Source organism: Phalaenopsis equestris, unplaced genomic scaffold (assembly GCF_001263595.1).
Source record: "Phalaenopsis equestris unplaced genomic scaffold, ASM126359v1 Scaffold232429, whole genome shotgun sequence".
NCBI classification, from domain to species: Eukaryota; Viridiplantae; Streptophyta; class Magnoliopsida; order Asparagales; family Orchidaceae; genus Phalaenopsis; species Phalaenopsis equestris.
Window position 1 is genome coordinate 88,877 of NW_018250394.1, and position 15,630 is coordinate 104,506.

Consider the following 15,630-nt stretch of genomic DNA (forward strand, 5'->3'; position numbering starts at 1 on the left):
GCGGGTAGCTGAAATGGTTTTACTCTTGATGCTTGATCTTGGTTGAACTCTGCCTATAAGATGAAGTGTTCACTTATTGACATTGCTATAACTGGTGAAGTCTCAAGAACACATCCTGCTCTTAATGTGAAGGTAGGTACTTGTGCTGCATCTTCCTTTTCATCTTAGTAGACCAAATAGTGACTGTCTTTTCTCTCGCGTTGTTGTAGGTGATTCAAGTTTTCCCACCATTGCAAACACTTTCTTTAACTTGATGGCAACTAGCTTTACTATTATGTCTGATGGAATATCCTTGTATTCAAATACCTGTCCACTATCTTGAGGCATTTGATGAATTAGTTCAAATCCTTGTGATAGTCAAAATTCGGTAAATTCACCTTTATTTTAAGATTGTTGCTTCTCTACTGATATTCTACGTTAAATCTTTGGGTTTGTACTTTATCACCAAAAATTGCCTGGTGGAAGGGATTCACCTCATTCTTTCTATTATAGGGTTACCAAAAATTCACAAATACCCAACTCAACCCCCACCCAAAACCCGACACCCTTGCTTATTTTTCAAATCAACCCCCTAAAATTTTTTCCCACTCGAGACCAAACCCATACACCCTCTTTCATCCCTTGACTTAAACTCTAACCACGTCACCGAGGAGACAATTGCCTGAAACCTGATTGGGAGGAAGTGTCACATTTACGCTTATGAGAAACCTGCAAAGAGATGTTGAAGAACTTTCTATGAAAAATATGTAGCGGTAAATTCTTCAACTACATAGGCTTGCCACTTTCGAGAGGAGACAATTTGGAAGATTCATCCGTAGACATAAAGGTGATTCGTTTGATCGAAATGATGATAAAACACAATCCCAATGATTTGGCATGGAATATAAGAGGAGCCAAGATCTTGAAATAATAGTGCATGTATTGGATTTTGACAGTCACAAGGATCCAGAAGAATTCATTGAGCGGCTCATGGCTGTGGAGCTGGTCTTTAAGTGCCAACACATCACATCGAATATAATGGCCATTCAAGTCGCCATTAAGTTAAAGAATGATGCATCTATATGCTGGGAGAATTTGAAGCTTCTTCAATAACGGGAAGAGAAAAATAAAATCTCTAATTGGCCCAAGATGAAATGAGAGATGCAGCTCAATTACCTTCCAATTCATTATAGATATGACATGTTCTTGAGACTTTATCAACTGCAACAGCAAGGTCTCTCAGTAGAGGAGTTTACAGTTGAGTTCGAGCAACTTTTATTGAATTGTGGGCTGGTGGAGTCTGAGAAGAATACTGTAGCTCGATATCTAATGGGGTTGAGATGGTCTATTGCCAATATGGTGCAGTTGCAACCTTATCAAACATTACATAATGTTCAGACTTTAGCCCTGAAGGTGAAGAGACAACATTGCCTATTGACCGCCATATCTTACAGGTAGAGTTCAACCCCTAGATAAAGTAGCAAGAGTACACTCAACGGAACACCGAAGCTGACCCTGCCTGAAGTGAATCTAGTTCAGAGTGGAGAATAGGTTAAGCCAACCAACATTCTCTAATCCACCTCAGCCAAAAATTACTTCAAGTACCACGGATTTGGGCGTACTGAATCAGATTGCCTAAACAATAAATTGATCTCTTTCATTGAGAAGGGAGCAGCTGAAGAAATGGGCAAGGATATAGGAGAGGATGAAGACTTCAGTAAGGAGTCTCAATTGCGAGCTGACGAGAAAGAGACTTAAGCTGAGCCCATGAGCGTGAATCCTAATGGATTAATATTCGTGGTTCGAGAAAATAAGTTGCCAAATGAGCCGATGCCTGAAAAGTGGACACTCATGTAGAAAGAATTGCCAACATCATGACCGATTTTTTCCCTAATGGGTGGTTACCACTGAAAGTAATCCAGTGTGCCACATATTTCATTCCAGTGTTAATTCCTCCAAACATTTTATTTATCAGACATGCCCCATCGTGTACGAGTGAAAGAAGCCAATTACAGATTTCATGGCTCGAGATTTATATTATAAAAATTTATGTATATATCTAGCTCTAGCTTAGTTGTTGCCAAAAGAGGATGAATACTTATTCTATCAGAGTGTATTTTTGAATGATAATGCCAAGAAGATTAAATTACATGGAGATTACAACATTTTTTGTTACTATCAACGTGAATAACTTGATTCCATACCCACGCGCTGGATGCTTTGACGAATGAGGGATAAGCTCCACCAACCCCGGGAGATTGACGCGGGGTGCCTGAATGCAGGCAGAATTCTTGTTGTGTTTAAAAGCGGGTGAGTACCTGCTTGTTTGGTTTGCTTGGTCCAAGCTTTTTAATGCTGTGTAGTGCGGGCTGATCCCTTGACCCCACTCCTAGTTATTCTACCATTAAAAATTTGCTTTCGTGATCTATTGGGTTTAGTATTTATCGTGTGATTGTTCGGAACAGCCGTCGACGTGTTTGCTGTTCTATCTTGGGTTGTATATAAGTGTACAAGTAGTGTTTTGGTTGTATCTCGCTCCTGTAGTGACTATCCTTACTTTTATCCTCCGCCATCCTTTCTACATAGCTCCTCATCTCCCCTCCTTTGTTGCAGTTGTCCAAAACAATGATTCTTCGTTGTTTTCCGGTAGTCCCAGTTGTCACAACCGCCCTTACCTCTCCACACTTGCTGCCATCATCCCCAAAATGAACACCTCCCACCAGTCCAAACCTTCATTATCTTGCTATCGTCGCCCCTGATGACAACCTCTATCGTTGTCCACGTTGCTAGTCGCCTCCCCCTTGCAACTGGCACCTTCCACCCTACTGTCGTCATCTTGGACAACCATTCTGTGTCAATCTCCACGGCTTGCTTGCTATTCAAAATCTGGGAAACAACCACCTTTCTATTTTCTACTTTCCCACTACCTCTTTCGCTTTCTTGCCACCTTCCAAACTCCAGTGGACCACCACCACCTTCCCTCGATCCAATCCTATTTTGAGTTTGTGTTATCGTTGGTTGCAATTCTTGATTTCCTGTTATATCATTGTAATTTCATATTTGAATTCAACAATAATATTGATTTTCCATTATTATTTGGTTAACTCCAATGTCACTTTGGGTGCTTAATTATGGAGTGCATTTAATTGAATGTAAGGCTCATGTTAGCTAATGTCAGTTTAAACATTAAGCTTGGGTCTATAAGAAACTTCTTATAGATGTTGTTACTCATATCTATTGACAAAGATCCTCCAATCAAGTTGAGCTCTTTTGATTAAGTAGAACAAAATCCACTATAATCTGGGATAGCGAAATCATAAAATTTTGATCAAATTCGTTATCTTTTTTCCCATCATCCACTTTAAGTAATGATAATAAATTTTTCTTACTCCTTAAAACTAATTGTTGTTACTACGAACTAAGCTTTTAGCCCCAAACGACTTATCTAAATTGAAAGTTTTTTTATTTTGATTTGGAGCTTTGCTTTATCATTGGGTACATCTATTCAAAATTTACAAACATATTATAAAGTTCTCGTAATATGAGGCTAAGAGATATTTCTAATGTTTTATCTAAAAATTTGATAAAATACAACAATCTCTCTTAGAATAGCCGTACCTGAATTTTTAGTGCCCATACTTTTGATTCTAAGAAAAATAAGGTATATCATATACAAACTACACACTCTCTAATACTATGCTGTTGCACTTTGGCTCTAAATGATAGAATACCTTACAACTTAGGACTACGGGCGTGCGAGCTTGAGCGAGCCCAAGGCTTATTCATGTTCGACTCGTTCAAATTTTTTTTGTTCATGTTTGACTCGTGCTCAAAATAGCTCGTGAAAAGCATGCTTTGTTTGACTCGATTCAAACTCATTGGAATTTTGGTCATGTTCAACTCGAATCGGAGTTTTCTATAACTCTCACGGGCCACATGACTTGCGCCCAAAAGAGGGATTTCTTGCTTTTAATGACCATGAAAGGTCAAAGTAGACTTCTCCCATATATGTGGGATTAAACAATTCATTGTGGCTTCATTTTTTCATTTTTATTTTTTGGGCATTTACATACATACCAGCTTATTCCTATGTTTTATGTATGTAAACCTAAACAAATGCGACAAAAATAAGTGGGACCGTGTGGTGGATGTGACTGACGGATTGTTGGAGGCCTAGATTATTTTATTTATTTTTTGGGCTGTTACTTGCATAGTAGCCAATTTATATATATTTACATATCTTACACCTAAACTTTAGTTTTTTATATTTATACCACTCAAATCTTATATATGCATTTTTTTATAATACAATATAAAAATTAACATAAAAAGGTTCTAAATAAATTTTTTATTTAACTATTTTCTTATTTATTCCGAGCCAAAATGAGCAAAACACGAAAGATCAAAGCTTTGTTCGTGCTTAACTCATTTATAAATTGAGCTCACAAAATTGTTCATTTCTGCTCACTTAATGAACGAATGAATGGAACATGAGCTACTTAATGAGCCGAACACAAGTTGTTCACAAACGATAAATTTTTGACAGCCATACTTTGGACATGTTGAAATGATTAATATAACTCATGAATAAATTTAAAAGTGAAGATCAATAAAACTTGTTATGCAGTCAACAGGAAAAAGTTTGATACGTGAATAATTAGAAATATGACAGATGAAAGTAAGCATAAAAGAAAAAATTACATTTCATTTCATCAAAATTTCTTTAATGATAGCTCAATAATGAAACATAAACAATAACTAATTGGAAAAAAAAGTCGAACAACCATATAAATTACAAGTGATCAAATCCTAATAGAATTTAAGCAAAACCACAACATAATGTTAAGTACTACTATTATTGAAAGGCTTGCTCTTGTTGTAATGGTCCACGTAAGTGGCTTCGTCGAATCTTTAATTTAAAAAATTACCGATTCTTGTGTTTGATATTAAAACTTTACATATGACACCTATTTATTGAAGCATAAATAGTAAGCCATGATATTTTTTGTGTGACCAATAAATAAGATTTGATTTACAATTTATAGTAGTCTTATAAATACCATTGTATCAGCGGATTGGAATAATATTGTATTTCATAAATGATGAGTGTTTTATATTCTATAGTAATTTAAATTATGGTAATATTCATAGTTATTTATATAAAGACAATAATTAATACATTTTTATGGTAATATTCATATTTGTTTACAATCATATTAGTCGCGCGCGCGCACACAAAGATACGAAGATGATTTATCAATTCTTTATCATAACATTTATATTTGTTTGTATCAATAGTCAATCTTTCTTAGATAGCCTAAACAAAGAAGTTATGGACTAATACATGAAAATTTAATAATTTTTAGAAGTGTCGCCACTCTATGACCTCATCAGCCTAGCTAGCTAATTCTTATATGGTTCTATCAATTTACACGTCCATTGCAGCCAAGCATATATATTTCTATTTATTTGAGTGAGCATTAAGTAGGTATTTAATAATTAGTATGCTAGGTGGTAATTTCATAATAAAGGTATAATTTACATGATAAGATTTCAGTTTGTAGTTGATGTCACGGGAATGTGATTCAAAGTAGATTGATACGAAGTTTCTGGTAGGATTTAAAATGTCGGGGCCTCTTTGGTGTATGTATCGGATAGCCTATAGTATAGTATGAGTTACAAGAGAAAAGTATAAATAAATGTTTTAATTTGTGTTTTCTGACGAGGCAAATTTGATAAAGGTTGTATTTCATTTTTCAATTTTATTAAATTTTAACCTGGACGTAATAAAACTCTTAATGGAAATAAAACCTACAGCTGAAAGTGGAAAAAGAAAATGGCTTAAGAATGGAGGATAGATGATGTGGCGAAAAAGTAGTTGGATTTTCGGTCAATGCAGCCAAAATGAGTATAGTCTCACCTCCTCTATGGTTTTGTTCTACGTAATATTTTTGAGCTTTGGATAATCTGATGAGAGAGATACCTATAAAGATCTGCATTTAAAATGTTTCAATGGATCATAGGTTGTACTCTCAAGCGAGTTTCTTCATTTCTTCCATAACTCATGCACTAGTTGAATTGTGTAATGGGCCGTTGATTTACTTTATTTAGTTAATAGAATGTTGTGTTAAAATAATAAAATATGACGCTTGTTGGAAATAAGCGTTGCATTTATTAGTTACATGATGCACTGTGCTTATCTCTTTGCTAAAAAAACGTTATTTGTGATTTCTAGAGCATGATTGGGGGAAAAATGTTAGAAAGCCAGCTGAATCAAATTGGAATTTTTGGTGATGATGAAGCTATCAGTGCTTATTCTTTTTTTGACACATGCTTTAAGAAAAGTAAGTATTTTTTCTTGTTTAATTTGTTCAATGAATTGATTAATATAATTTGAACTTTATAATTAGAATTTTACTATTTTCTTTAGTTAAATGTTGTTTTTTATTGCACGTTGATACATCATTAGTGTGGGCTGATCATGGAGATGATATCAGCATCCAGTACTCTGGAACTTCTGCTTTAAAAGGAGACTTTGTCAGGTACATTTGTAGAAAAAGTTATCCATCAATGATAAAAAACATTATTTCTCTTAGAAACTATAAGCATTGTTTTCTCCAACATGGATGTATGCAATGGCATCCTAAACTCATGGGTGAAGACCTTTTCTGAAATTCATATGTAATTGGCAATCCTTGTCATTGTTTTCTATTGACAATACTTGTGGAATAAGTTGTCAGAAACCCTTTTGATAAATTCATTATTCATCTTGTTTATTTGATCTATCTATTGGTTTTTCAAGCATGGATCTTACATTGGGTCAATTTGATCACATACTTGAGGGTGAATTGCTTCTCAATTTTTTAGGATTCATTTCTTGCTGCTCAACAAACTCTTAGTTTGACCTTATAGCTTAGTGAATTTGGTACTACAAGATATGAGTCCTTATCGTCATTTTTTTTCTAGATTATGTGTGGCGTTATAAGTATCGATCTTTCTTGAAAATTCTAATGAGAAGAGAGGATAATAGAAAATGGAAGGTTCTATAGCTAAATTTTATTCTACTATTTTGTGTAAAAAAAGATGGAAAGCTTATTGAAATAAGTAGATAAGTAATTATCAAGAATGAAACAAATATGGAAATCAATTTTTAATATTGAAATCTAGAATTAACTTCATAGGGGAAATGGAATGATGATGTCGACAGATTTCTAATTCATTTTCGATCTACAATGATTGTCCACATGTTAGTGGATCATTTTATATAGAAAGATGTTATATATGGATTATTGGGTTGTTATAGATGAAAAGGTGCTAGTCATTGATTCAGGATTATTTTAAAATTGTTTAGTTTATAAAAACTCATTTTTAATAAATTTTTTGTTAGGATGCTTGCAGTTTGGGAATTTGTTGGAGCAGAATCTACTTGGGTTAGGCCACCTTGAATTTTTTTGAGATCAAATATTGCTATATCTGTCAGTTCCAAAAAATCATGCTTTGACCACTCGTGAGAGTTTTTATGTGATTAGGGGTTAAATTTTTATAAGTCCCATTATATTGCAAATAGGACACCACTTAGAGTTCTACCTTCATTTTATGAGGATTTTAAGATTTGTTTTTAGGTTTTACACAAAAAGTAGACTCATATGATTAATTGCTCCTAATGCAAAGAGAATTTTTTATTAAGGCTAATTGTTAGTTGCTAATTGCTTAGCGTATAATAGCAGCAATTTGGTTTTAGATTTAAAAAAAATACTATCATTGTTAGCTTTGAGTGATGGTAGGGGATGATGATGAATCTGATTAAAATCCTTTGGTTTTGTCATCTTAGTTATCATGGACCATGGTCTATTTGATATAGTTAGTCCAACAAAACTGAAGGATCTTTGTCAATAGCCATGTGTTGCATTTTCCAAGTCAATCTTGTAGATTTGTGGTAGATGTATGTTTAAGAAGATGATCTTAACCTGTGTTCACTATTATTCATCTTAGTTAATATGAAATTTTGTGCCTTATCAAGTTCACTACATGCTTCACGACTCAAGGGGGTTATGCCATTGGGAATGTATGAAATTTGGCCATGGATATAATATTGTGGTGTTATTTTATGGCCAGCCTTCGAGTTAAATGGCTTTGGATGTGATTTTTTTTAGCGTTATTTGACAACAAAATTATATGAACATAGAACACACTGTATTCTTATTAACATAAGATCATTTTAGTGTAATTATACAAATATGTTTGGTACGACATTAAATTTTTGTGAGTTTAAATTAATTTTAAATTATCACCTTTGATAAATTAATTTAGATGGTGGATGGATTTTGTTCTTAACTTCAAATGGTAAATTTACTTTAACATTTCAATATTATAATTTTTTATTTTTTTCTTTAGATTTAAGTCAGAAATAATTTATATTAGAATTCAAGCATAATATACTTGCGTTATTTTATGGCAAGCCACCTAGTCAAAGGGTTTTGGATGTGATTATTTTTTTTAATTGTTATTTTACCACAAGATTATATGAACAGAAGACAAGTATTCTTATTGACATGCGGTCATTTAAGTGAAATCATAGAGATACGTTTGATTTGACAATACTTTTTTGTGAGTTTTAATTATTTTTAATTATCAACTTCGACAAACTATTTTAGATGGTGGGTTTTTCTCTTAATTGCAAATGATAAATTCACTTAAACATTTTATTACTTTATTTTAGAGGAGGTCAACATATAACTAAAGTGCCACTGGAACCTTAAAGTACAATCCTCAAATTGAAAAAGAAACGTCGACGGCTATCCTAATATAAATACACTAAATTAAACTTAAAACATCAGGAAAGCAAATATATAGTAATAGAATAACTAGGAGCGGATTAAGGGGACTTTCCGAATCCATTAGAGTAAAAATGTTTGTACTGAACTGGTCCAAGCAAGGAAGTGGGATCCACTTCCCATTGTGGGAGATTCCGCATCCGTGGGATACACCCCGTGTTAGTCTCATAGAATTAAGAGAGTTGTGACCTCATTCGTCGAAGCTTATGTCTGCATATTGAAAGTGTCAGAGTTGTAACTGCTTGGGATTGAAGGATCTTAAACTTTGTCAATATGAGTAACTAGATCTCACTGACTGTTGCACTGTTTCCTAAAACACTTGAGCAATTTTCCCAACTTGTGAGTAGCCATCCGTATCGGTCCAACCCCCTGTAGATACATTGTTGGACTAAATTGGGATTTCTTATCAAATATAATCTGCAGGGTCTTCCAAAGGCAGCTATAAGTTGACTCATCCATATGTGGCACAAGGATGGACCGAACTGCTAACGGTGGCGGCCATGGCGGTATTTATTAAACAGAATGTCGTAAAACTCTTTGTACCGGCTGCATCTGCACTATGTCTGAAACCGACTCTTTTGATTCGCTGTCTTTTGTTATCACAAAAAATGATCCCATCGACGCTTCTTTGCTGACAAGTAGACTTGTAATCTCGAACTCCGCAGAAGGAAGAAGGATGACTTGGTTGCCATCATTGGTGAAAGAGTAGGTGTTCCTATACCCATATTGTCGAGTCTTGCGATCAAACTACCACACCATCCCTAACAAAATGTGACATATATCTATAGGCACCACGTCACACCACACCTGATTCTGCAGTTAATTCTCAATCGAAAACTTTATAAGATATCCCCATTAATAACTCTGTTCTTCTTTGTCAACCACACTAAAGAGTTTTCGGTTGCTTTAAATTTTGTAAATAAGTTTTTAAATTTAATATAGATATAATTTTGATTTGGAAAATAATATTTTAATTTTTGGAAAATATGAGACTAACAAGATCTTATGTATTTAATAGTTTAAATAATCGAGCACAATATTATAAGCAATACACCATCTCGAGAGATAAGCATACTACTTGACAGTGGGCTCGATCATATAAACTAAAGAAACTTATGACATCTGTTTGGTCTGCAAACCTTTTATATGTTGATCTTTTTGTTTACTTATCTAATATAAGGATTAGATATGGTCTATATTACCTGGGTTATAAAGTTCCCTATAAGAGCAAACCCCTATCTTTAATTACATCTTAAATGACCGAGATCATTTAAGAAAATTCTAGATCATTTAAGAAAATTATTGATAAAGATCAGGGGCTTCGTCCTCAAGATATTTAAAGTTTGGGTTTTCTAGGTAGTTTGTATAGAATAGTAATTGAAAAAGGACCAAGTAAGAACATTTATTTTGAAAATCACATGACAGAGACGAACCTCAACGACTTCCCAAGCTATGATGTTATTAGGTTTTATATTTTCAAAGCGAAATTATTTATGTTCAATCTTGAAAATTATTAATTATAGGGCTTATATTTCCATAATATCCGACTATGCAAATAGTCTGCTAGATAGAAAGATTTACATCGTATCAAACAACGATCTCAGAAGTCTTAAAAATAGAGCTAGGGCTTATATTGTACAATGTACAAAAGCCTAAAAATAGAGTGAGGGTTTATGTCGCACTAGACAGACTACCTTGAAGTCCTATGGCTTGTTTGTTTTTTTTTATACTAAGAGAATTTAATTGATGTAAACTTGCTTTGCTGTTGTAGATCTTCTTTCTACATCTGCCGCGACTTGCTTCAATGCTTCTCGTTGAAGTAACAACTTCAAGGTTTATGTGTGTTATGAATTATGATCTTTTATGTACTATAGTTTGTTTTTATTTGTCATTGTTGTTCGAATGTTTGGGGGGCTTTTAATTTAAGTTAAGCGACACCGGTCAAGATCCCACAGTTCCGTCGTCCCAACACCATTATTTTCTCTTGAATTTATTTATTCTAAACAAGTGGTTAAACTTATTTAGACCAGAGAATTCTCGTTAGCAACCGTAAGTTACTTCATCCGAGAGATCCTCATAAACTCAAAAGGAGTAGATTAAGTGGGTTCAAAGGTTTAAAGATGTATTATTATTTTTAAAATTATATTTTTATTGTTTTGTTTTGTAGGTAAAGTTAAACATGCATGGGTAAGAAAATGCTGCAAGGTAAAGTAGTAAAAATACAGTAAATAAATTATGGGATGCGTACCTGACGTTTTAGCTGCAACTACATGGGTTAGTAGCATAAATTTGGTATAATAACATGCATGAATTTTAACGAATTGCAAATAGAATATGACACAAGAGAAAACCAAAAATTAGTCATTGGAAAAACACAAGTAAAACAAAACCCGATGTCACTTATGGAAGACTGGGACTGTGTAAGACATTAGTGAAGGTGGGGGCTCAAAACTAGGCTTTGCGCTTTGTTATCCAACATAGGTAAAAGCCACCAACCTGACAATCCGAGGAAGGACAACTCCTAACCTTGATCCAAGTGATTAGTCCGTGTAATTTTATAAGATTTCATAAAAAAATAAAAAAATCTTTTAGTTTTTCTTTCAAATAGGTTTATTTAACATTCAAAAGTAATCACGTCTTAAAAAGGATTCTTTTTTTTGTTTGGTTTATAGTGTTATATATATTTTATAAAACACTATAGTTCGCGAGTTAATCACTCTAATCAGACTAGGAGTACCAACAATCTAAGAGAGCTAGGGGCAACTTCTACCAGGGGTTTGTGAATAGCATCATTGGTCCTATCCCCTTTGCCGAAGAATCATTGGGGTAGGAGACACTATTTTGAATCCCACTTTGTATCCTTTGCTTAACACACATAAGTGATGTTGTTATCGCCATCGCCACTAAGATCTCTGGCTCACACTAGCCTGATAATCCATATGTGACATAAACAAATATCCTCAGTTGCTTACAAGGATTTGAAGTTTTCAAGACTTAAACCTTTGAGTATTGGGTTTAAATATAGATAAGTAGTGTAGGGACATTTTATTGGAATTGGTGAATTAGCGGGTGCTATATCACATTTTGGTGAGTCCCTATAAGATTTTGCTGATGTTTTTCTTCAAGAAACTATAATATGTTCAGATGTCCTTGAAAATGTCCTGAGTCTTGCAAAGGGATTCAGGGCATAACTCTAAACCACTTTAGAATTTTCTGGATTATTTCTAGTTCACTTGAGCTTATTATGTTATTTAATTAATCAATCCTGGTTAAGTTAAGATTTAGTTGTGGTGTTTTAATTTGTGCTCACTGAACTTTGGTGTTTAAATTAACCCATGAGTAGGACAACTAGTCATTCATTTGATTTTATGTTGTTGAATTAGAAGATTAAGAACTCTTAGGGTAAATTTAGTTATTAAGGAACCTTTCATCTCTCTTCAATTGGACTTGTGCTCGTAGTGTTTCAATGATGCTTATGATTGCTTATGTTTCTTTTCTAAGTCTCATTAAGTAATTTTAAATCAAACGTAGTTCACTACTTAGTTCTTAGGTACCTCATGGGTGAATTTGTAATTTTTTAAAAAAGATAAAGTGTAATGTGTTCAAATTTCATTAAAAAATTAAGTTGTCATTAATCGACTCGTTTGAGACTTCAAAATAATGAGTTATTGTCTTCCTAACTCAAGCCCTTGACCTTAAGATCTTTCAAACTTGGTTGGCTTCCACTTCTCAACAATTTGAAAAATTTCACTTTTACTCTTTTTTATAGCAAATGAGATGAATTGGTTTCTACCCTTTAACTATTTGTGTTTCAATCATTTCAGAGATTTAATTATTATTAATGTTACCCATTAAGTACTGACCTAAATCCTTAATTATGGTTTAAAAGTTCATAATTACCATTTTACCCCTAGGATTTTTTACTTTATAAATTTTTCAATTTAACTCAAATGACTTGAAACTTTGTTGTTACCATACTCATGACTCAATTTATACACCATTGAAGAATTTATATTTTTTTTATTTTTATTTAAGTTTTAATAATTATTTTAATTCAAAATTGAGAATTTTCAATATTAATTAATTTTACTAACCAAAACATCTTTGTTTTTCAGATAATTTTAGGAGGTTCACCTAGATCATAGAACCACTTTGAATAACGTGTGAGTTTTTGAAAAATATATTTTAAATTTTATAATTTTTAATTGATTTTTAGTGACTAAATAAAAAGAATTTTTTTTATTTTAAAATTACTTTTTATATTTCTCATAAATCTTTTGACCTCAGAGAATGCAGAGAAATTTATTTATATTTTTCTGATTTTTATTTTATCTTTTATAATTTATTTATTAAAAAATATAGAAAAATTTATTTTTACACTTTTAAAAATTTATAAACATATTTTTAAATTGTTCTTTATGGTTGTGAAGTTTGTGATGTTTTGGAATATTTTTTATATTTTTTTATTTTTAATCATATTTAATTATTTAAAATAAGAAACTAACTTAAAAATAAACTTGTATATTTTAACCTCATTTTTATTTTTCCTGTGTGCATCTGGTCTCAAGAAACACTCCAAATCAATTTTTATAATTTTCTGATTGTCTAATTTTTTATAATTATTTTAAGCTAAAATCCTTATTTACTTAGAAAATATATTTTCAAACAAAAAATAATTTTTGTGGCATTCAAATTTCCACAAAGGCTTCCTGATGTGATGATCTTCAATTTAGGTCGTTTTGGTGATTTTTTGAATTACTTTATATTTTTCTACCTTTTGATATTTTTTTATTAATTTTAAAGTAGAAAATGTTTAATCTTGGCATTTTGATCATTTAATTTTGATTTTTATTTTTCTTAGAGTCCTTTGATCATCAAGGAACCTTCCTAACTAGATTTTGTATTTTTCCGACTTTATTTTATTTTTTTTAATTATTTAATTAAGATAATACTAAATATTCCAGAAATTGGAGCTTTTGATCATTGGGATGCTCTCTAACCTTAAAAAAATTAGAGAAGGTTCCTCGTGTCATTAGAAATAAACCCTCAAAATTTGAAATAAAATATTTAATTAATATTTTTGATTTTTGGTTCAATAAATTTCATTCTGTTCACTGAGCAGAAAATTATTTTTTATTTTATTTTTGTGATTTTCTTGCACGAAGATATGAATTTTTAAATTTCTGTTATTAAATAATTTCAAAGTACCATATTTTTCTACTTATCCGACTCAGTGGCGCATCATTCTCGTATCTGTCGAACTCCCACGCTTCGCCCGTTGATTCGCTGCGCTTTCCACGCAGGCTGCTGACTCGGCCCGCAGTTCGCGTATGCTTCGTCCATCCGGCTCGATCCACATAGTCTGATCGATACAAGCGTGAATGGACGACATTCGTTCATCGTTCTAAACGCGCCCTAACCCGAGAATCTTCCAACTTCTAGATCTAAGATCTCGCTCGATGCTCAACAAAATTAAGTGTGGTTTGTTCCTACACCTTCATCTAAGTTAGACGAACACATTTATACCGCTAGATATGCATGTAATGTAAATCTTCCTCACAAAGGTCCAAACCGAGACAAAAATGTGAAGTTTCAGGTTATACCGTTGCCCAAGATGTGAGGCATCAATTGGGTTTGTTCTTAAGCTTCGTCTTGAGTCCACGAACATCCTCCAAGCTTCAATTTGATATGTAATCGAGCCTAAGTATATTCTTGGTCAAGAGATGGCTCGGGCGTGGTCTAGGTCTGGGTTAGAGGGCTCGGGATGATGATGGCTTTCATAGGGAAAGTGGTTTTGAAGTGTTGTGAAGCTTTTGGGATTGTCAATTTTGAGTCTGGTGGAGGTTGATTCCAAGGCCGAGAAATGCTCTGGATTTGAGCTTGGAAATTAAGTCTTTGTGGTCGTTTTGAGGGCTTGAAAATGGTGGGGATGAACTTCGTGAGAATGTGAGAAAGTATGGGAACAATTTCGCAGGGCTTCGCAAAGGTCTATTTATAGACCAGGCTATGGCTGTGGTGGTGGTCTATTTATAGACCAAGCTATGACTGCAAACAGGGCAACTCAGAGTGGCCAAAGTGGTGCATAGGTAGAGGGAAAAGATCCTTGATACACCAAAATAATATACTGTTTTAAGTACTTATTTTATGTTTATTTTTGGTGATATTGCACTTTAAAGAAGAGTATTTTTATGTTTTTGTATATGGTATGTCATTTTTAGGCATTTGGAGCAAAAATGACAAAAAAGACGAAATTTGGAGCCATAACAATGAATTTTAGGATTTTGGCGCATGATGCGTCAGATCGGCGCATGATGCGCCAGAACGGCGCATGATGCGCCAGATCGGCGCATGATGCGCCAAAATCCGGAGAACTGGCGCATGGTGCGCCAGAGACGACTTTTTCAAATTAAGACGGTTCGCACGAATTTCAAAAAGACACTTGTTCCACACACCTTTTGAGCAATTCAATACATCTAGACACTTTGGAAGAATCTTTTATGAAGGGACATGTCTCTTGGATCAAATAACACATCTTTTGAATTCAAAAAAGTTGACTTTTGGAGGGAATTTTGAATTGTTTTCCGAAGGAGGCAACCCAAAATAAAAGAAGAAGACTTCTCATTTGTCAAAGTGTGTGTGGTGTGAGGGAGAGAGAAAGTGGGCAACAGTGAGAGAAGAAGAGATTTTCTTCTAGGGTTGTGAGAGGAGAGGGAAGGTGAAATATTTCTTCTTCAATATTTCTTCTTCATTGAATTGAGAGTGATTGTAAAGAGAGAAAGACTTGGAGAGAACTTCTAGGGATTTGCTTGGGAAGGAA

The 15,630-nt window shown here is 33.5% G+C and overlaps 1 protein-coding gene across 2 annotated transcripts in view; it reads left to right on the forward strand.

Moving 5' to 3' along the window:
- Window positions 1-15,630, forward strand: part of LOC110038306 (phosphoinositide phosphatase SAC6-like) — a 174,315-nt gene that overhangs the window by 70,585 nt on the left and 88,100 nt on the right. For both annotated transcript variants that reach the window (XM_020743099.1, XM_020743100.1), the window contains exons 16-17: window positions 6,215-6,323; window positions 6,449-6,521. In XM_020743099.1, coding sequence (XP_020598758.1) covers window positions 6,215-6,323; window positions 6,449-6,521 — 182 coding nt within the window. The remainder of the gene's footprint in view (window positions 1-6,214; window positions 6,324-6,448; window positions 6,522-15,630) is intronic.